The sequence below is a fragment of the Gymnoscopelus braueri genome (genome assembly GCF_963280865.1).
Source record: "Gymnoscopelus braueri genome assembly, chromosome: 1".
Taxonomy (NCBI): Eukaryota; Metazoa; Chordata; class Actinopteri; order Myctophiformes; family Myctophidae; genus Gymnoscopelus; species Gymnoscopelus braueri.
Window position 1 is genome coordinate 49,891,042 of NC_137603.1, and position 23,739 is coordinate 49,914,780.

Here is a 23,739-nt window from a genome sequence, read left to right on the forward strand (position 1 = left end):
TTGAACCATAACAACGCATGTTGCTATATACAGTATATAGCTAAAATCAAAAATTACACAGATGCTTTCCCGGTTTTAATGGGTTAACAGAAGGTTTTCTCGTTTTCTTTTTTCTTTTCAAGCCACTCTCAACACGTTTCCTCCATCGTCGTGCCACTTCATTCTCCCCCACTGCCAATTCCTACCGGAATTCCTCATGCATAGTGCAAAATCAAGACGGCGCTAAATTAAGTTAGTTAAATCAGAGAGGGAGCTGATAAGTTTAATTCCACCACAATATTTAATAGGATTGGAGATTTGGGGCCTAAGGCAAACACAGATATGGGGTCTCTCCTCACCCCCCGTTTTCACAATGTTAATCCAAAGAATCAGTCCTACAATACTTGTTGTAACATGTAACTATTTATCCTTCTTCATCCAAAGAATCTTATAACACTAATCTTAACTTCTTATAACACATACATTTTCATCGCGCCCCACACACTGCTGAATAGAAGAACCGCTGCAAAGGTGTCCAAACTAAATACTCTGTTTAACATACTGTATGCAACAGGTCCTTCAATGTGTGCAACACAGGCTGTTGCAGATGTTCTATCAGTCTGTAGTATAGCTAGCTGTGAGCTCGTAGATAGGCTATTTTCGGCAAAGAGATTTGGTGTAGAGGGAAAAAATGGAGGGGACCTGCTACCAAGTATAGACCCCTAGGGGACACCGGTCAACAATGTATATTAGGGTTTAACCCATTCAATCCGGGAACACATCTGTGTCCTTTTAGATTTGAGCTATAACCATTATTTTATACTTTGCCTATTCCAAAATAGCAGATATACAAACTCATAGCACGGCACCGAGTGCCGCGCTATGAGCTTGTAGATCTGCTATTTTTGAAAAATCTTGAAAATGTGTGCAAATCTATGAATATATATTTTTTTAAAGGGAACATTCTTTACTCAAATATGGGGACCCTTAAAAGATACTGAGTCAAAAGGAATTGTTATGCAAATCCATGTAGACGCTGGTGCAGGACTAAAGAGATACGCACTGTAACAATACTAAAACAAGTCTGCACAGACAGCTGCTGCTCTGAGGAAGCTTTAATGTGCAAATCACAATGGGGTCGAAACGTTGTGATTTGAATATCAAAGTTTACTTAAAGCAGCAGCTGTCTGTGCGGACTTCTTTATTCTTGAGTCTTAAAAGATACACTTCCAACAGCAGTAGAATAATTTTGTAATAGTAATTGTAACCAAGCAATAGTACAAGTGTCAGAGCACCAGACTATATTCCTGTGGTCCAAGAAAGTTTGTATAATTAACACCATTCAATCCGGGAAGGCATCTCTGTCATTTTAGATTTCTTTGGCTATTAAAAAAATAGCAGATCTACAAGCTTGTAATTATTTTTTGCAAATTTTGTGTAAATCTTTGAATACATATATTTTTAACATGAACATTTGTAAAATATTTTTGTTACATGGACCCCCAGAAGCAAAGATTTGAGTTACAAATGTTCGCTTTAAAAATATATATATTCAAAGATTTGCCAAAACTTTTCACAAATTTTGAAAAAATTCTAATAGCCAAAGAAATCTAAAGTGACAAAGATGCGTTCCCGGATTGAATTGGTTAAGAAAATGTGACAGTCTCACCTGATTTCCTACTAATATTTAATGCTTTTTTTTCTCTCTTTTCTTTTTTTAAGTCCAAGAAGGAGGCTGTGATGGTTCTCCTCAATGAGGAGGCAAGGTAGAAAATGTAGAGGAGGTGATACTATGTAGATGATGAACAGGTGAAATTGAGGAGGTGATGCTGTACTGTAGATGTCACGGAAAAGATGTTATAGGTAGATGTTGAGTCTAGGTGATGTTAATCTCTCAAGAACAGATTCAGAGCTGCGCTGCTGAATCTGTCGGTAGCCCCGTTCAGAACGTGTCAACATTAGCCTACAAGTGGGCGTGCCTTCAGGTCAGGAAGCAGGCCGCGCTTTACCCAATCAAATGTAGTGGACGGGATTCACATCTGCGCGTTCGCTTCCCACTAGAAACAAACTCAAACGCATTTAACAATAGCGTCCTCGGAGCCGACAAAACCACGGAAAGTTAGTAACATTTTAATTTGTTGTTCCATCATAGAAACAAGTGGGCTTATAACCAAAACGATCCATGTTCCGTGGGAGAAATGGTGTTAGTGGGAATGAAAACATAGGCGAACCACCGGAAGAGGAGGGCTGAGGGCAGACCAAACAGGCCTATTTCCTGAACCCACGTTCTATCGGGAGCTACCCCCAGAGTCAAATTCAAAAGTAAAAAACAGCAGAGGGCGCTGTTTTTCCTTTTTATTTTACCTGGGTTCCCAGATTGAGGTGATGTTAGCTAGATGCTGAAGAGCTGATGTTAAGCAGAGGAGATGTTGACCTTACCTTGACCTTTTCTTGAAGTTTTACAAGGTGCACTGTCCCCTCCAGTATCCTTCCCAGAACCCCCTTCTTGTCCTGATCCAGCTTGGAGGCCTGGGAAAGGAGAGAGGAAGAAGGGTGGGTTACGGAGCTATGAGGAGCACGAAGGATAAAGGGAAGAACAGGAGAGGAGAGAAAGATGAGGGAAGGGAGGATGGGAGAGAGGTGAGGATGATTTTAAGATTGCAGGGAGGGAGAGATGATGGACAGATGAAAGGAGAAAGAGAAAGGAGTGATCATTAAAGATGTTCACTGGTGCACAATCCTACATGTAATTAAGGAAAGTCAGTCACACTCTCAGTGTCTGTTCCGCATGGTTCTCCACAGCGGGTTGAGCAACTGATCTCAACTTGCACATGGACATTGGCCATTACCATATGCACAAATGTTTTTCACTTTCCCAAAGTGTAAGCTGTTTATTAGCGCTTTTGTGTCAACACCGGAGATTTGCAGTTCGACCCATGGGATCTGTTCTCACTGTTGGGCTGTGTTGTCATGGTTACGGTGTACCCGCAGGCTATGGGATTGGCCTCAGTAGCCGCTGTGACAACGGTAGCAGAGGCTAAGGACCTTGACTAGTGGACATAACACAGCAATAAAACACTGCCAGGGTTTTTGGTTGCATTCCCTGTGTAGCTCAATGGGTGGAGTAGCCTCATGGGTGGAGTAGCCCCATCTGTGGGCTCCCCCTCCGCTGTAGCTCCGGGGTGTGGTCCCGCTGCATTATACGTTCCGGCTGAGGCGAAAATGTCCAATTCTTACTTTTTTCTGAACATCATATCCAAAATGTAAAGGTAGCCGTGGTATCCTACACATGTCTGTAGTAGTGAATGGAACAATTCATCGACAGGTTGAAACAGACTTTTAAATCAGTTTTTTTTGTCAGCATGTGCCAGATTTAGCATGTAGAAATATGTGAAACACGCATGCGCATGCCTCCATGTAAAATGTCAACAAAACAAAAAGAAAACGGTGTAAAAGGTTGTTTCAAACCATTCGGTCGGAACCACTGCTGGTCCCCGAGCAGGAGGTCACAGACGGGGCTTTGGGTGGAGCAATGCACTAACACAGCAGGAGTTCTATTCCCCCTGCCGTCAACCGTGCAGGAAATGTATCATTTGTACATTGAGGGACCGTGTACCACTTAAACCCTAAGCCACTTTCACCCCTTAGTTGTCTCCCAGGACTGGTTCGTGTGGTTAAAGTATCCAAATGCTTGGGGACAGAAGTGGTTAAAGTGACAGCTAGACCATATGATCTGTTCTGTTAAACAAGCTGTGTCACAAGACCAGTGGTGGGAAAAGTACTCAAATGTTTTACTTAAGTAAAAGTATCAATACTGCAATGTAGAAGAGCGCCGTTACAAGTGAAAGTCCGGAATTCCAAATTTACTTGAGTAAATGTACAAAAGTAATGGTATCAAAATGTACTTTAAAGTACCAAAAGTAAATAGCAGATCTACAAGCTCACAACGCACCGCGATGCGACCAGTTGTGAGCTTGTAGATCGGCTATTTTCAAATAGCCTAGGTATGAAATAGGCTAAAGTGGTTAATGTATGTTTTATACTGTAATAATTCTACAAAGTAACTAGTAACTAAAGTTTTCAAATAATTGTAGTGGAGTAAAAGTACAATATTTGCCTCTGAGATGTAGTGGAGTAGAAGTAGAAGTACAGAAAATTGGAAATACTCCAGTAAAGTAAAAAAAATACCTCGAAAGTGTACTTAAGTACAGTACTTCAGTAAATGTTACTTTACACCAGTGCACAAGACACAACTGATATCAGGGATTCAGTGGTTCTGCATGGGGAGTTTGTGTCTGGGTGATGGAAGCTGCTGTACATCACCAAGCTGAACAGATCCTTGACAAGTTCAATTAGGTGCCAGATGTTAAATAAGAGGCCCTTATTTCAACAGCTAGTTATCTGACAGCATGGGAGTGTGTGGTATGTAGGGTAGAGATCAGAGAAGCAGGCTTGTGAGTGGAGGGGCGGTGATCAGAATACCCAGACAGATTCAGAAGTATAAAATATGCTCGGTAGAGCACGGAGCTCAGCCAAGGTGGCTGTTTGTCTATTAGTTGCAGCGCTGGCTGCCCTGTGTTTTGGGATTGATTTTTAACATTGTGCCGATTGCTTTTAAAGCACTTCATGGCCTGGCCCGAAAATTTATGGTTTTGAGTTATTAACCCATTCAATCCGGAAACGCATCTCTCTCATTCTTAGATTTCTTTGGCTATTCAAAAATAGCAGATATACAAGCTCATAGCGTGGCACCGAATTCATAGCAATTACGCTAATCACCCACAGTATTACTAGCCATTTTCATGTTGCCGGTCACCCCGCCTCAACCCTCACATGTTGTGCTGTTCTAAGGATTTCTAACTCACATTGATCGCTTGGATCTGAGCGCAAATGGATTTTCATCATGAAGACACTACACACAGAAGGTCTCAATGAAGAGCTCCAGAATAGCTCTTTTGTCTTTATTTCTGTTCTCTCTTCCTCTATCTTAGGGGTGTGCCGACACTAATTTCATGAAACGATACGATACGATATTGGGCTCACGACATCGATACGATACGATATATGGGACTTTTTTATTATGAAAATATATTAGGTGGAAAAAAAGCAAATGCTAACAAATACTTCTGTTTTTGCATTATTCAGACATGCAAACTTGTAGCTTTTCAGCTACAATAGCCGTTTTGAATCCAAATAGGGCAATAGTGTGACACCTGACCCGAAAAAAAACAACATGTTGTCACCCTTTTCACCTCGGGGCTGTTTGCATGCCTGATTATTATTATTGTAAAAAAAAAACGATATTTTTTTTCCCCAAAACGATACATATCGTCACGATATATTGCGATATATCGCGGGACGATATATCGGCACACCCCTACTCTATCTAGATCGGTGCAATTCTGAACTCTGTCCATGTATAGGTCTGTGTCTTCGTTTACACAGAGCCTTTTGGCTCCTTGTGATCCTTGTGGTGTCTTGCATAGGGACTGTATTCGTATTCTCTACTTCACAGTGTGTTGATGGAATAGCTCCTTTACTGTATGTGAAATGTATCTTGAGTATTTGTATACCTTTAGATTATGTTGTATACTCTCTTTAGCTGCCAACTGTGTATTAGAGATGTAGTTTTTTTTTATCTTTGGGATTTTACAATGAGCCAGTCTTTGTGCAATAGATTGTTCCTGTACAATTTACTTTTCTTTTTGTATGTTGCCTGCTCATCTGGAAAATAAACAGTAGCTCTATATCATGTGATAAATGCATGTACTTACCATGGGAGAGGGAATAAGAATTTGATCTAGATCGTATTTATCCCATCAATATTGAAGAATAGAATACTGTGTGACCAAAGATTTTGCGTATACACAAATTGGCTTGAAAACCTAGTCTCCCCCTGTCATCCATGAATCACAGTAAAAATAAAGTGAATCTGAATCTCAGGCTGAAGAAGGCTTGACGGCGAAACACGGACGTGTATGCCCGTGCATTAAAACGTACCAGAAGGATTTTGGAGCGCTGGCAATTCTGTGTTTTATACATTCAACCATTGAATGCAATAATGAATTAAACATCAGCATTGATTTAAATGTGATGTACTGTGTGTGTGTGTGTAAAGGTAAAACACATGTGTAAGAGTAAATGCTAGTGTAGCACACACAAGAATGAAAGCATACAAGCTGTTTGTGCTCTCATTTCCTACAGGTTGTGGAAGACCGTTAAGAACTGGATACCGAAAACAACGTCTTTTTAAGTATCCCATAGCAACAGGTCTCCCATAGCAACAGGTGCCCGCTCTGACCTCTATAGTCATAAAATGACAACCAGCCCATAACGCAATTATTTGTATCACACACACACACACACACACACCCCCACACACACACACACACACCTCCTCTCTGTCTGTTGTGATTTTGGCTGACCACATAATGGTCCCTATGAGTCTCCATCTATAAGGGTGGTGGTGAGTGAAGGTTTCTGTTGAGACGCACGCACGGAGAACCAGTTGACACCAGGCAGTATCACACGACAAGCTCTAAAGTTTAATACACACATAGAGAATACAGTATTGTACAGTGGACACATGACTTGACCAGAAGATATGGAACAAGGACAAGAACAGAAAGGATAGGAAATAGAACATACATCTTGTATCATTGTGCACAGACGTCAGTATCTCTGATAAAGTACTTGATGGTCATCGTATCACGGATATCAATATGCTTACGTAGATGCACATGTGTGTGCTAGATGACGTCATAAATCATGACACTGTCTACCTGCTCCTCTCTGTCTACCTAGCCTGGCATGTCCAGACAAATATCACTGCGTAGATATTAGTCTGGAATCTCTGTGTGGAACCTGCATTTCCGAGGGGCAAATTTAATTTTCAGATTCGTCTGGAACCAGGCTACTGTCTACCTGCTTCTCTCTGTATCGGCTCCAGTGGTGGAAAAAGTACTAACATTTTTTACTTAAGTAAAAGTATCAATACAGCAACGTAGAAACACTCTGTTACAAGTATAAGTCTGGAATTCAAAATTGACTTGGGTAAAAGTACAAAAGTATTTGTATCAAAATGTACTTAAAGTGCCAAAAGTAGAAAGTACTCATTATGCAGAATGTTCCATTTCACAAGTTTTCAAATGTATAAAAATCTTTTCAAAATAGCAGATCTACAAGCTCAATCGGTCATTTTCCAATGGACAAAATGTATATAGGGCTGAAGTGGGTAATGAATGTTTTGTAATAATAATCAAAATCAACAAAGCAACTAGTAACTAAAGTTTTCAAATAATTGTAGTGGATAAAAGTATAATATTTACCTCTCAGATGTAGTGGAGTAGAAGTAAAAGTACTGAAACTTGGAAATACTCCAGTGAAGTAAAAAATACCTCAAAATTGCACTCAAGAACAGTACTTGAGTAAATGTACTTAGTTACTTTACACCACTGATTGGCTCCTTTTTTGTCTATATCCACCGTTTAGTAAGTTCCCCATACTAGACTAAAAACTAAAGGTGACAGAGCCTTTCAGGCTGTAGCTCCTAAACTTTGGAATGGAATTGTAGAATCTGGGGATTCTACAAATGTCTAACAGTTTTTTGAAAAAACTTAAGTTGCTATAATATCAGTGGTTCTCCTCAAACCTTTTTCATGTCAAGGACCCCCCAAAATGATATGTATTTGGCCGCAGACCCCATCTCAAAATATGTTGTTCCAGAAGCAAATTGGAGTGAAAAATGTTCGCCTTAAAAGTATATATATATTCAAAGATTTGCACAAACTCTCACGATTTTTCAAAAATAGCAGATCTACAAGCTCATAGCGCGGCACTTGGTGCCACGCTATGAGCTTGTAGATCTTCTATTTTTGAATAGCCAAAGAAATCTTAAAATGACACAGATGGATTCCCGGTCTTAATGGGTTAAGAACAACCTTAAAACCCTACTATTTGAACAAGCGTTTGCTGATGCTACACGATTTTATTTCCATGCTCGTGTTGTTGTCCTGCTTGAGATGAACTGTACAGCCTTTTTCTGCTTCAATACCTTGTTTAGTTTTTTTATCTCACTGTATGTAAAGCACTTTGTGAGATCTCTCTGTGTGAGAGGTGCTATATAAATAAAATGTTCTTACTAACACACTGCTTCTCTTTGTCTATCTACTTCTCAAAGGATCCTCACAGTCTGTTGCAACTGTCTCTTCTGCAATTCAATTAGAGTGTGTGCATAAGAATAGAGACATTACATTTATATTTTGACTTGTGTACGAGATGCTCTGTGTGTGTGTGTGTGTGTGTGTGTGTGTGTGTGTGTGTGTGTGTGTGTGTGTGTGTGTGTGTGTGTGTGTGTGTGTGTGTGTGTGTGTGTGTGTGTGTGTGTGTGTGTGTGTGTGTGTGTGTGTGCATGTGTGTGCTGTACCATGCATATAAGCTGGTCCCTCTCATGGCAGCTCCTCTCAGCCACAGTGACAACATAGGCCAAATACTGATCAGCCGTTGACTCTTTCTCCTTACACTCCTCCACCTGTCTCTCCATCTCTCCTATCTTTCGCTGGGCTCGCCTGTATATGGAGAGAGGGAGAGAAGAAAAGGGAAGAAGAAAGATGATGAATCAGTGATGTTCAGTCAGACAACGTGACATTGTGACACAAAGTGCATGAACCAAATGAGAACGACTGCACCGACGAACGCTCACACATCCACACAATGTGACTGCCTATCTCCTCTCACTGGATTCTGAGTGCCATTTGGATTTAAGGAGATGGAGCTCATCTCTGGCTGGCTCCTGACTGTGGTGTTAGAAGTGGTAGCTATGTAGCAATATTACGTATTATATAATATTGTCAATGTTGTCTTTTTCGAGACTGCGGATTACAATAAAGTGATAACATTTTCAGAAATTACTAGGCCGTTCTAGCTGAGTGAAATGAACAATGAAAGCCATTTCTCAAAATGTTGTGTCTCACATTGAGATCTCCGTCATTTAAATCCACCCGTTCACCGCCATTGACGGAGATCTCCGTATTTTTTTTTCTTCCCATTTTTCACACAGAACCAGGAGATAACGCGATCCAAAGATTTACTGCTCCATTCACTTCCTGGTTAAAGTATTTGGGAAATATTCTGTATCTCGGCTCCTGTGTTTTACTATGTATTTTTGGCGAAACATGCTATTTTCAACTGGGTATAACAAGCGAACGGGAGGTCGCGATGACATTTTTTTTTTCTTCACAGAAGCACATTTAAACCCTCCGTGATTAGCAACCATCAGGGGATCGATCATACTGAATATAAATATTCTATGGTTCTTGAAAGATTAGTCAGAATGCAAAAAAACTCTGACATTTGATTTAGTCAATCAGTTGCCATATCAGGAGTACTTGTTTTAATATTAGTAGCGTTACTAGTAGATTTGACTGCAAATAGTAGCAGAGTTACCTGTCAGTCTGTCGTAGAAGATCCAGCTCAGTCGTCACGTTCCTGATATCAACTGTCAGGTTGGTTTTCTCTACGACAAAACTCCTCTTCTCCTCCTGCAGAGCAGACATTCTGTGGAGTAACTCCTCCACCTCACTCTGCCTCCTTCTATCCTCCTGTTCCAACTGGCTGTGGGGCACACATGACATGAAATAAGAAACAAGACAACACTACTGTCTACAGCCTTTACTGCTGTATTCAACAACATTATTATAGGCAGGGCAAAGGGTAATTTTTAAAACTGGAAATTTAAATAATGTGAAAAACATTACTTGTGTTACATGCTGGTATTGTGTGGGATTGTTAATTGTTTATTGTCTATTAAGGATCCCCATTAGTCTACACCGTAGTGGAGACTATTCTTCCTGGGGTCCAGGCAAAAAACATCACAATACAAATCATAAAATGCAGTACAACATAATCAATGTTAGTGAACAAAAACAAAACTTAGAGAACAACATTTACATTAACAGTAAAATAAGAATTAAAAACAAAACAGGTTTGTCTGTTCGAAAATACCAAAAATAATAACAACCTAATCTAATCTAAATAAATGGTAAATGGTGCATTTATATAGCACTTTTATCCAAAGCGCTTTACAGGGATTGTGCATTACATTCACCCATTCACACACACATTCATAAACCGATGGCGGAGGAAACCATGCAAGGCACCAACCTGCTCATCGGGAGCAATTAGGGGTTCAGCGTCTTGCTCAAGGACACTTCGACACTAACTATGGGGGAGCCCGCCACAGCCCGGGATCGAACTGGGAACCTTGCGGTTTCTAGTTCACTCTACCCGGTCACTCTACCCCAGAGCCACTACCACCCCCAAAATAATCTAATAATCTAATTTCCTTTCTGATTAATGCTTCATTACGTTTATTTTTTAAACCAAATGTATTTCTTGTTAGAGTCAAATGTGGCGGGAGCATATTCCAGTAGGCAATGGCTCTGTAAATTACTGTTTTCTTAAGTGCATTGATTCTAGGCAGAGGTAAAGTAAAGTGTCCATTTAGTGCCTGTCTAGTATTATAACCATGTCCTTCATTTGCAGGTAATAGCTGAAAAAAAACAAAAACTGAAGGGTTTCTGTGAGGAATACACATTATTTAAAAACAGAATAAGGCTGCATGCCAGTCTTTCATCCACCCTCATCCATTATAGCCTGGCATGCATAGCATCCACAATAGTATTGTGGATGGGAGTGACTCCCGACAGAGCAGTAAAGTGCTAGTCTTGCCGCTCTGTTCTGAGCAAGCTGAAGTTTACCAAGTTCTTGCTTTGATGCACTATAGACCAGATAACAGTAGTCCAGATTTGACAGAACTACAGATTGTATGAGTAGTCTAATTGTTGTGTTAGTTAGCAGATTAGCACTCATTCTAATGGCATAGATACCATTACTCATTCACCACTGTATTATTAATCTGAGTGGACCATGACAATGTTTCGTCAATAGTGACACCCACCAGTTTGACTTCTTTAACCTGCTCAATAATAGCACCCTACAAAGAGAGGCTGAATTTCTGATCTGTCCTGAGAGCATATTTAGAGCCTATTACCATGCATTTACTTTTTAAGACATTCAACTTCAGCTTATTATCCATGTGTTCAATGCTGACTATCTATATATCTTATCAATATCACTTTTTACGCTTAACAGAGACTTAGCTGCATGAAAAGTCCCATTCAGATTATATCAAATATAGGCAGCAACAGTATTATGTGCTCAAAAGACGCATGGTCACTGGGGGGGGGGGGGGGCAGAGCAATTTGATGGTTTTGTGTTAATTGCTTGAAATTGATTGGTCTTAAAGGGATATATTTCACCTTTTTTTTAAATGGGTCATTTTATCATCTACTAAGTTGCTTGATTCAGTATTTAGATATTTGATTTTATCAGACACCCTATACAAACCCAGTGTAACTTTTAAACATGTTAGTTTCATTGAAAACACCCGTCCGTCTTGGTTCTGGTGACTGATATTGTCCTTCTAATACGTGAGAAGACCGTGTTTTTTCAAATACTTTTTTCATTTATTTTATATATATTTTTTTGGAAAATGAAAAAAATGAAATACAATAAAAAAATGAAATTAAAAAAGTAATTGAAAAAACATGGCCCCCTCACGTATTAGGAGGGCAGGGTGAGTCACCAGAACCAAGGACGGGTGTTTTTGATGAATCTAACATGTTAAAGGAGAGATCCAGTCTTGTGTTTGCTTTGATGTGTCGCTAATCACTCACCAAGGGGCCAGGGGCTTCTATTTCATAGAAGCCCCTGTTGTCCATTGTGGAGACCCCTTCCACTGGCATAATGGAGTACTGTGTAACAACGAAAATCGCCTATTTTAGTGGAAGCTAGTCCTCGGTGTTGCCAGATTCTGTGAGAGAAACAAGCAACCAGCTCCATGTCGTTCTGCATGAACGGCAGCTCATAAGGGACATTCAGTGCATGTTTGAGTGTCAGGACACTGCATAATGAAGATTAGTGGGGAAAAAACGAACTTTGGAGCTGCTAAAATAGGCGATTTTCGTTGTTACACAGTACTCCATTATGCCAGTGGAAGGGGTCTCCACAATGGACAACAGGGGCTTCTATTAGCGACACATCAAAGCAAACACCTAATATGACTGGATCTCTCCTTTAAAAATGGAGTTTGAAGTTATAATGGGTTTGTATAGGAAGGGGGCGTGTCTGATAAAATGAATATCAAATATCTAAATACTGAATCAAGCAACTTAAAAACTGTCCAGGGGGCTGACAAAAGCCTGAGCAGACGATAAAATGACCCAAACATTTTTTTAAAGTGAAATATCCCTTTAAATGAACGCTTTCACCACAAATATCGTTCACTATATATGACTGATACTTATAGACCACCATTCTCTACCCATCGTTTCAAATTTAAGCCCTCCAGCATTTTATACAGTATACTAGGTTTTGACTTAGTCTTGTTATAGCATTAATTTGAGAGAAGCTGGATTCAAAATGCCGAAGCTCTCATGTTTGGGAATTACACTTGATTATTACACCCAGTCGAAGAGCATTCAAAGCCTGCTTGTACCTGCCTAAGATCAACAGATGCTTGTTTACAAGTCAACCAGTTGTAATTGGGACCTTTTCGAGTAATGTCACCACCTGTTTACCTTTAGCAGAGAATTATGCTCATTTTAGTTAATCTAAAAACTCTGACACAGGAGTGATCTGTGAGGATGATGGGAAATGGAGCATTTTGTTCAGTGGTGAATAGAACCAGTTTATTTTGAAAAGCAGCCAGTGTTTCCATTATGTCAATAACGGTTTTATCATTTCCCTGTAGTCCCAAGTTAACCGAATTTAAGTGCACAAATATGTCACTAAAATAGTCAAATAATATACCTCTGCGAAAGCAGGCAAATCAGCTTCTCAACCTTGATATCCACAAAAGTACTATGTTTCTCCATCAACTGATGGTTTTCAATATCCACTTGTTGACATTGACATTTGATTTTGCTAAACATTAACCTGTGCTACTGTAAATTCACTGATAAAAAGTGTTATAGTGATAGTGTTATTGATGGGTTTCTGCACAACAGGGGGGCACGGCACCCTTTACTCTTTACAGCATATTTGGAACGCATCTTTCTAGTTTGAGACAGACTTGTACTTGAGTTCATCACGCACTGCAGCCCACTGCTCTAGTTCAGTGGTTCTCAACCTGTGGGTCAGGACCCCCAGGGGGGTCCCCACATGATTTTTGGGGGGTCCCCAGATGACAGTGAAATGTCAATTTAAGGACTTTTAAGACCTTTTAATACCTACAAAAATAAGGAAAGACAATAAAAAGTTAAATATAAAAGTTATATTATATTTATATTTTGCAAACCTAAAGGGAACAGCTGCCACCGCTTCAATGTGAAACAGTTTAATGCCGAGTCATTCTGGTACGTGAACACTAGTAGGTACGGTCCCAAGTCCCAACAATTGTGCATCGCCAGCCCAGGCAGACATATGCGGTCTATAAAATCACAACATGCAGTGTCATGTTGTAGATGAGCTATTTTTGCTATTTTTGACAATAATGACATGATAAAAAAAAAACATTATACAATAAAAAAATGTATCTATATGTTTTTTGTATTTTTTGTTTTCCTTTTCCTCTCATTTTCAATTGGCTACCCTGGCAACCCCCGTGTGGTCTTTCCACTTTGAAGACCACTGGTCTAGAGGACTCTTGGATGTCTGATAGAAACTGTTTGTTCAAAGACTCTCCCCAAACACTGGGTTTCAGTTTCATCTCTGTTCTACTCATATTACTAATACACAAAAATTAAACACACAGGAGCAAAGCACACTGGGAGTAACAACACAGTCATTTACAGCAGTGATCACAACACGGAACAAAAACAAAGAACAGTTCAAATTGCATCCAAAAAATGTCCTTTAAAAATTGTACCGATTAGGATTTCTGGTTCTTCATAGCAAAATCAATAGTGTGACACTAACATTGCCAGGGTTAGGGTTTCTATTCCAGCTGGGGTCAGCCATGCTGAAAATAATTATGTCCACATACAGCTGGTACTTTGAGGGTATTTTTGTATTAAAGCGACAAATGTACGTATGCTAGGCCCTCTGTTCAAGGGTCTATTCCGGAAAGCTGGCACAAGATATCTTGAACTTAAACTTGAAGCCTGACTTGATTTGAGGCAGATGCAGCCTTTTCTGATTTCTAAGTTTAACAGCAGCTGATTTCAATTTGGGGGGTTTGGATCAAGCTGGGACAAGTTCAACCCAAACCATGCGTGTTCGCAGGGAACTTTTAACCCTAGCGTCCCTATATTATTCTCTGTTCTTTACGTTTTTGGTACATTGGTCTAATCTTGTGCTGTTTTAGCTCTCTCATTTTAAAGTTGATTCATTGTCTGTTCCATTTTTATGCTGTTTCATCAAATGTTGTCAGCAGTTTGGTCAACTTTGGTTGTTTTTAAATGAGTTTCATAAATAATATTGACTATTCTGGGGAGAACATTTGGTGAAAACAGCAGTTCTGCAAGCTCACCATGCATCGCATCGCAACGCAACATGTGAGCTTGTAGATCTGCTATTTTTGGTGAAGAGATTTGGTGTAGGGGAAAATGGAGCGGCCCTAGGATAGGGGGACACCAGGTCAACAAAGCACATAGGATTTAAGTGGTTAAAGCCATCTTCAATCAAATACAGAAAACATGATTCATTCATTATAGATTCAAAGACAGCCGACCAGATTCATTTTTTATATCCACTGAACAAGAGACAATCATAAATGCACACAGGGACTTGGTTCACATAATAAATATGCAATAACTCAGCTGCAGGAAAAGGAAATGGCATGGGAAAAAGAAAAGGCGAGATAATGCATTGGTTTATCTAGTTATTGCCATAAGCCCTTTTCAGATATACAAGATTTGCAGGTAATGCGTTGGCATATCATGTGTGAACGAATGTTCAGTGTCTGCAATCTTGTTTCGGCATTCATGCCTGCTTGGGACCTACAACATTGCAGGCAAAGTCTTTGCGGAAAGCAAGTATGAACACTGTGCCTGCAGCATCATGATATTGCTTGCATATTCTGAGTGCAACTTGTGTTCAATATTAATTTTTTAATTTAAGTTTTTTTTACATGAATTGAGAAGTGTTCAACAGTTGAACACTCTGATGATATGCCATTGCAGTTTTCCAACTAAGATCTAAATATGAATTTGGCAGCTCTAGGTGATACATTAATTCACGTGAGATGATTAGTTATGTTTTTAAAGGTTTCATTCTTACTTTTACAATGCAACTGTCTCTGCTACAACTAGTCCAATTCACCGTTGTGACGGTCCCTCTCTCAAACATTATGGTCACTAGAACATGAATGGCCATGCTCTCTCTCTCTCTCTCTCTCTCTCTCTCTCTCTCTGTCTGTTGGGTAGAGCGAGCATGCTTTAGTGAGAGAGAGAGAGCACCACCGCACAGGTACTGCTGTTAGCAATGCTCCAATTAAGTGACCGTTTAAAAAAAAAAGAAAAGAAGAGCTATGATATGTTTGGAGTAGCCATGAGGAGATTTAAGGCTGCAGGAGAAGCAGTCCACCTCTGTTAACCCCTGCATCCCTGTGATAATGAATGATGATGATCATATCACAATATTATTCTGCCTGTAAATGGTTGCTTTCATAGTTTCCTCAGCAGAAAACCATTCGTACTCCTCTTTTTTTATTTCAACAGATTACAAGTTACAGGTCTGCCAGCCTGTGGATGCCTGGATGGATACTATTGAATTCTCATCACCAATGCATTGTCTCGCATGCTTACAGTAAAATCTCAGTAGCAACTGTACTCACTATTCCGCCAAGAATGAGAACGGTACATACCGCAAACTCTGCAGGCAAATAGGGCATGTGAGGACGCCTCTCCTACTGCCTATGCCGGCAGCTTATGTTAATTAGTTTCCCAAAAATTTAAGTGTATCCATATCTGAAAGCAGCGATAATAATATTTTCCTAAATCACCATGAAACAGCGATAATAATATTTTCCTAAATCACCATGAAACAGCGATAATAATATTTTCCTAAATCACCATGAAACAGCTATGACACTGAAATGAAGAATAGATTAGCAAAGATGTTAATTATTAGCTAAATATTCTGGCATGCACATGTATGCTGTGCTATAGTGTAGTTTAGAAAAATTCAGCATTTTCCTAAATCCAGATCAGGTTTCAACTCACTAATCCTGCTTTCTGGATAACTCCCCTGTTTTGAGAAATAAACTGCTACTGGACGCAATTTACATCAAGGATTCAGTGGCGCTGCAGGCTGTTTGCATTTATTTGTGTCTGATTGAATATACTGTGAACACTAAATGGTTTTATCTCACTGTCAACTCTACACTGCTACAGTATTTTGCTCAAAATAACCAGTAGCCAAACACTCCAAACAGCCATCAGCACTTTCTATTCTATTTTATTTCATTGCCTTTAACGTCACATTGACATTTCACTGATTAAACCTCAGCCCTCTGACCAAACCACAGGCACCATTATGCAAATTTGCTCTTTAATCATATACAGTATTTTGCCCACAGTGAAACAGCCTCACTCCAAATCTCTATTGCTGCTTTTTGTATGTAGTGTAGTTGGGCTTTAACCACTTAAACCCTGTATACTTCATTGTCTCTTTCTTTTTGGTGACATTTCCCTTGAAGCTATGTGTGTCTGCTCTAAAGGTCACAACATCTGAACTTATTTGTATTCATCTTCCTCCTCACCCATTTATCTTTTAGAAAGACTCACTCACTATGAATGAAAAGGTTCAGTCATTTATCTCATTTCCAGAAAGGAACGACACATGGAATTCAAGTATAAAACTAGCCTAATGCCTCAATGAAGTACAGCAACAGAGTATAACTGTACTCTATGGACCCCCTGTGTGTCTGGAATAAAGTTTGAATTGAATTGAAAATATAATAAAGAGCTCATTTTCGTTGGCTGGCACCACTACATCATCATATGTATACTGTACATATGGATAATGTATACTCAATGTATACTGTTGTTAATAGTGTGAGTACTGTTCTGTGGTCAGCGTGTGTCAGTACCGCTTTAGCTTGCCAGCGATGTGGCAGTGTTCCTCCCAGCTGACGGCGTTCTCCAGGCTGGCTGAGGCGTGCCGGTGTTTGGCCTGCAGAGATGAAAGCTCCCTGCGGCTCTCCTCAAACTCCACCTCCAGCCTCCTCTTCTCCTCCTCCAACAGCATCATCCGCTTAGACACCTTACACACTACAAAGAGGAGAGGAGGAGAGGGAAGGAGAGACACAGAGGGAGGTGAGAGAGAAGTGGAATAGTGGCGGAGTAGTGGAAGAAGAGAGAAGCAAGGTTTTTCCAGTTGACTAAAACCAACAAAATAACAAAAACTAAAATGGACAAAACATATAATAATATAATAATAACTACTAACTAAAATCATAGAGAAAATGTCCTTAGTTTCAGTCTCAAGCTATAGCGACAATAGCAGATCTGCAGCTTGTAGATCTGCTATTTTCGCAATTTTTCTGAGCTTGCTGAATGTCATCCCCGAGTACCGCATATTAGAAAAGGGAAGGTGTTAGAAAAAAGCCTTAGAATAGACCATTCACCAAAAATGAAAACCAGGAAAGCGTTGTTTAAAATGTTAGCTTTGGTTATTCAAAAATAGCAGATACACATTTTAGAAAAATCTAGAAAGTGTTTGAAAGGTGTTGAAACATTTAGTTTTTTTTAACACAAATCTTCTCTTCTGGGGGTCCCTGACAAAGAACATTTTCAGATGGGGGTCCGCGGCCAAATATATATCAATTTGGGGGTCCTTGGCACGAAAGAGTTTGAGAACTACTGACTTAGTTAGAATAGAAGGCATTTCTAGAATCGGCCTCAGGTCTTAATGGGTTAATAATAGAGAATAATGGGAGGTCTGTCTACTGCAGTGGTTCCCAAACGTGAGACAGACAAGTCCAGGTGTGCCTTGGGCTTTTGTGACAACTACACATTAGAGTTCAAATTATTATTATTGATTATCTATTATTATTATGATTATACAGTTAATAAAACATCAACTGATGCACAAACTTGGACACATCATCAGTATTGTTACCTGGAGTCACTGGGTGTTTCGGGTCTTGCAACAGACACCCTCCCGACCCGACCGAGGCTGATCAGACCCCGGCCTGTGTCCAAGTGGCAAGCTACTGCCCCCACCGTCTCTTGGGGGTTAGAGACAGCTAATTAAGGGTTAGGGTACTAGCCAGACCGACAATGCGGAACCACCCACACATGGAACGTATGTGAGTGAATCCACGCCATCAGTCCGGCCAATGCCAGGCCAGGTTATTATTGTAGATTGGCTGAATGCAGGTTTGCCATGACATTTTGACTTGCCCGTTGGTGTGCCTTGAGCAAGTTTGAAAACCACCAAGCTAACAGTATAATCCTGTCTAGTTGTCTGTCTGTCTCTCAATAAGATACCTTCATTATGATGTTTGTTGTGTGTGTCTTTAGTCTTGACGTGCTGTAGCTCCAACTGTTCTATCAGAACCTGGTTCTCCTGGAGGACCAGGGCAGCCTGTTCCTTTAGCTCATGCCTGGATGAGAAATGAAGGGGGGTTTACAACACGTAAAGTTTATTTGCAGAGCACATTTCATACAGATGGCAATTCATGCACGCACACACACACACACTCTCACACACACACACACACACACACACACACACACACACACACACTGAAACACGTAGAAAGAAAACGCATATTAAAAAGCGAGGAATGGGAGGAGGATAACCCAGTGAAAGAGACAGCAAGCAAGAGAGAAAGAATAAAGAGAATTAGAAAGGTGGTGAGGATATGGATAGAAAGAGACAGAAAGAGATTAAGGGTATGATGTGTGTGAAAATGTAGGAAGCTAGAGCTCTGCCCACTAGGCTCCTATATTAGATGGTAGACGTGTGGCTCAGGTAATGAGGTCACACGGGCAGGTTATATATACTATATGTGTGCTCTAACCCTGTGTCTGTCTCTTGCAGACAGTGAGGCTGGGTCCTGAGACAGGTCCACACGGCCTGGGAGCAGAGAGAAAGTTTGCTACACTACAGTATATGTACATTGTGTCGTTACTCTGTGTGCATTGAGACTGTTAGTGTAACTTGGTGAACAACGTAGAACTTTATTATTTGCCTGTTTATGTGTGGTTGTGGGCCAAGAGAAAGTCCCTTTACCAATAAAGCTACTGTTCTCGGAGCTATCCTTGTGTTGTGTTCCTCGTCAGCATCCCTTACAAAATCAAACATGAACACATACTGTATGGGTATGGTTCGATATGGTATCGAATGAAAAAGGTAGTGCACGCACATCCGTGGCCCAGGTGCTAGACAAACAAAGTATCATGAAAAAAAGAATAGAGTCTGCACACTGGTAAAGTTGCAAAAAGCTCCACTTGGTAATGTATTGCTCGTCAACGTTTCGGCCTGTTCAGACCTTCATCAGGACATATATGATATATGTCCTGATGTTTTTTTCTATATGGTATCGAAGCCCCAGGTTCGATACTTGGGCCTCTTTTATTGAACCTTTTCTGCACATGCTCTCATTGGGTCAAATGAATCAACAAAATAACAAAGTTACTTAAACAAATTATTTTTGTCCCACAGATTTGCTGCATCAGTGTATTGAACAACTGGATGTGCCAACATTTCCTTCAAAACAAAGACAAAACTGAAACCCCTTTCCCACTTGCTTGAAAAGCCTGAAATTTACTGGAATATTACATTTCCCATGTCCTGTGGGAACAGGTGCCGAATGTGAAAGCTGGTATATTTCGTACACCCTACCCCGTCACGTGAGTGTGAATGCAAAGCATCACTTTACCTGTACAATCATGATTGTATCATACCGGTGCATCATGACAGTGCTTGCGCAAGAGATGAAAGTTATGTACCATTAAGTATTAAGTAGGCTATGTGGGAATGACTCTCCCACTGCCTATGCCGCAATTTGAATTGTTTGCCCTGCAATGTACTGGTATTCCACTGGAAACACAGATTGAGACGATTGTCTTTGGTACCAAGGAAGAAAGGCTGAAACGTAGTGCTCACTTTGACTCCCTGTCTTTGGAGGCTAAATGCCAAGCCAGAAATCTTGGTGTAATTATGGATTCAGGAACTACAACTAATGAATACACCCGCTCCTCGTGCAACGTGTGTGACGAAAGAGAATTCAATGTGAGAACGGTCGCAACCACTGACAACTGTACACATTTGAATAACCACATCAAGTCAATAACAGAGACAGACTATTATTATCTTTAACATATAGCAAGTAGTAGAGGATTTGTGTCCAAATAAGACTTAGAAGAACTTATAATTGCGTTTCTCAAGTTGGTTAAAATGCAATATGTATAATTGATTTCTCTCAGGTCCTACCAGACAGCTACATCTCATTGAGAATGCAGCTGCTAGAGTTGTAACATGAACTAAGAAAGCTGAACACATTACACCAATTCTCAGATCTCTGCACTGGCTTCCATTGAGTCAAATAATTGATTTTATAATATGCCTTCTGCTCCACAACTTTTCACAAAAAAAATATTGTCAGCTTATACCAGTTTCTTTTACTGCATTTCATTTCTGTATTTTATGCTTTTAAATGCCTTTCATGTCCTTGAATGCCTTGTTATGTCTTATATAAAGCACTTACCCTTGTGTATGAAAAGGTCTATACAAAAACCTGGTGCTAGCCTATAGGGCAGTGAAAGGAACAGCTCCTTCTTACCTCCGGGCTATGGTCGAGGCCTACACCCCTGCCCGACCACTTCGGTCTGCCACCTCGGGGCGACTGATTGCCTCGTCACTCAAGGGTCCTTCTGCCCGATCCACACGGTCACGACTTTTTTCTGTTCTGGCCCCACAGTGGTGGAATGAACTTCCCACTGATGTCAGGACAGCAGAGTCACTGCCTATCTTTCGCCGCAGGCTGAAAACCCACCTCTTCAGGAAACACTACCCATCCTCTCTGCCTGGTCTACTTGTTGTTAACTAGTTGTACGAACGCTTATTTTATTGTTGTATTGTTTTATTAGATCTTGTTTAGTCGATACACTTATTTGTTTTAGCTCCTGCTCATTTGATTTTGCTATTTTTGTCTCATCTGTTTAAGGAAATAGGTAGCTGATATAATGCACTTTTACCTTAGCGCTAGGTATACTCTTGGTTGCTTGTTTTTGCAGAAAATGCACTTAAGACTTCTGGTGATTAGTAGTTTTCGTTCCTACCTATGTTGAATGCACTTATTGTAAGTCGCTTTGGATAAAAGCGTCTGCTAAATGACTGTAATGTAATGTAATTAGGCCTGACCTCGACTAAGTCGACTAGTCGACTGGTTAGTCGCGGGGGGTCCGAGTCGACTAAGTGTCTCTTAGTCGACTCTAGTCGAAGAAAAAAAAAAAAAAAAAAAAAAAAGTTTTTTATTTTTTTATTTTTTTATTAGTCGACTGCCAGTCGACTATTGGCAATTAGTCACCAATTACAGTCGACTAAACAAATCCTTAGTCGGGGACAGGCCTAAATGTAATGTATACAAATAAACTTGCCTTGCCTTAACTTTGTTTAGGTGGCACTTATTATCTTACCTGCACATCCGTGCAGCTGTAGATGCTTCCTAATAGTGAGGACATTATGTCCAATGAGTAAAATGCTAATTCTTAAGCATGCTTGCAATGGTGAGTTAACGGTTTCATGAGAGTAGTACTGACGGATGCATAGATCTTCTTTTATTGGGTATTTATTAGAAATTTCACTGGAGGATAAGCCCCTTGAGATGCAGCATCTCGTTTTCGAGGGGGTGCTCAAGAGACGACTGACACAGATCTTTGATATACAGTGGTATATTCTACATCCCTGTACAATGTGTGGGCCTACAGAGCCTAAGCCAGGCTCAGCGAAGCTGGTCTTACACAGGAAAACAGCAGGATTTGTTTTTTTGCTCCCCACCCCTCTCTGGTTTGTCTCCGACTCTCCGCTAAAGTCTTGTTAGTTCTTGATGTCTACAGGCACCACACAAAAGGAAGGGGACACCCCAATATCCTTTAAGGATCAAATATTCCAGAGGAAAGTGGTAGACAGGTGATATATATATTCACTGATAGAAAAGAGACACATGACCACACATGACCACACACACACACACACACACACAACACACACACAACACACACACACAACACACACACACACACACACACACACACACACACACACACACACACGTAATAGCCTCACCAGTCATTATGGCTGACTACTCCAGTGTTCGTCAGCTGTTCATGAAGCTTCTGGTTTTCTGTGACAACTTCGTCCACACGAACACGTAACTTCCTCATCTCCTCCTGAATGCCAGCCAGAAACAACAACAGGAAATAAGCGCACATCATGAGAGAAAGTCATTCCAAAATGAGACTTGAGATTTGTTGGCTGTTTTTGTGTGTTTTGCTATGGAGTGTCATCATGGTATAGTTCAGGCAAGCATGGAAGTCAAGGCGAGTCCATGCTCATACACCTTCCAATCACCTACGACCATGATCCTAATGGTTAAATCTACACGGTCCATTTAAGCTGACATCAGATATCATTCACTCTTTGTAGCTCAACATCTCTCGCTGCTACCACAAATGATCAAAATTCATCAGTGAAGTAGTAGCATTGAGGTTATAGTAATAGCTCCTTTCACATTGACGACACAATTCGGTTCTTTATGAACGGGTATTTATTGCTTCATGCTGTGAGTACTCGTTGGCCGCTTGTTGTAGAAAACAGGTCCTTGAATCTTTGAAAAGTCCAAAGAAAGTCTCTTTAACCGTCTGTCTTTGGCTTCAGACGTCTTTAATCACTTCAGCAGTGTAATGTCACATAAAGTGCAAGTTTCAGAGCTTAATCAAACATGTTTGCTTCGCCTGGCTTGTGACATGCATCTAATAGAGGTCCGGTGTATTGCTAATGACAGGGAAGTTGCGTTCCGCCCCAGAAGTTTTAATCACATCATGCTTACAATTTTAACTTTACATGAAATAAATGATCAAACCCATTATTTATGTATTTATATCATGAAATTATAAATTATGCCATGTGAATTTATGACCATACATTTTTAGCATTTTAGTATTATCTTTTTTTATAGTTAGTATTTTAGTATCAGCACTTACAGTCAAGCTTGACATTCAATGCAGGTTCATATGCATTGTATCATGTTCTTTAAATGTCTGTGTATCTTGAGGGATTCACATTATATCTATTATCATGTCCATGAAATAACTGTGTAGCTTTAGGCTCTGATTCAGGGGTTTGTGTTCAGTCTGTGTCATGCTTGCACAGATTGTTCTGGACTGGAGCAGGGCCACGCCGCCAAATATCATGCAATGCTACGCTAGGCATAAAATGAAAGTTAAATATTTCAAAGCATCTATAAAAGAAATGCCCGTGGCCCACTGGCAGTGTGCACAACGAAATATGGCAGTGATCTGTGGAGCGGATTGTGAGATTAGCTCCAGACGAACAGACACACAGACAGACCTTCTTCTAGATTGCTATAGCTTCAAACAGAGCTGTAAGACTAAATGCAAATGCATGCAGATATGGGCCTATAAGGTCAAAAGCTGGTTGGTTCAGGTGATATCAGAGCTCAGCTGACACACATATCACTACTTAGGAGAAATTGGGCTAGAGTGGGTGTGATGAAAAGCAGATTAT

At 40.3% G+C, this 23,739-nt stretch overlaps 1 protein-coding gene across 1 annotated transcript in view; it reads right to left on the reverse strand.

The window, feature by feature from the left end:
* Nucleotides 1–23,739, reverse strand: part of cep89 (centrosomal protein 89) — a 103,883-nt gene that overhangs the window by 55,436 nt on the left and 24,708 nt on the right. The window contains exons 13-18 of the mRNA XM_080434862.1: nt 22,279–22,382; nt 18,474–18,589; nt 17,072–17,252; nt 9,424–9,591; nt 8,405–8,546; nt 2,419–2,508 (exon numbers count right to left, since the gene is read on the reverse strand). Of these exons, the coding sequence (XP_080290988.1) occupies nt 2,419–2,508; nt 8,405–8,546; nt 9,424–9,591; nt 17,072–17,252; nt 18,474–18,589; nt 22,279–22,382 (801 nt within the window). The remainder of the gene's footprint in view (nt 1–2,418; nt 2,509–8,404; nt 8,547–9,423; nt 9,592–17,071; nt 17,253–18,473; nt 18,590–22,278; nt 22,383–23,739) is intronic.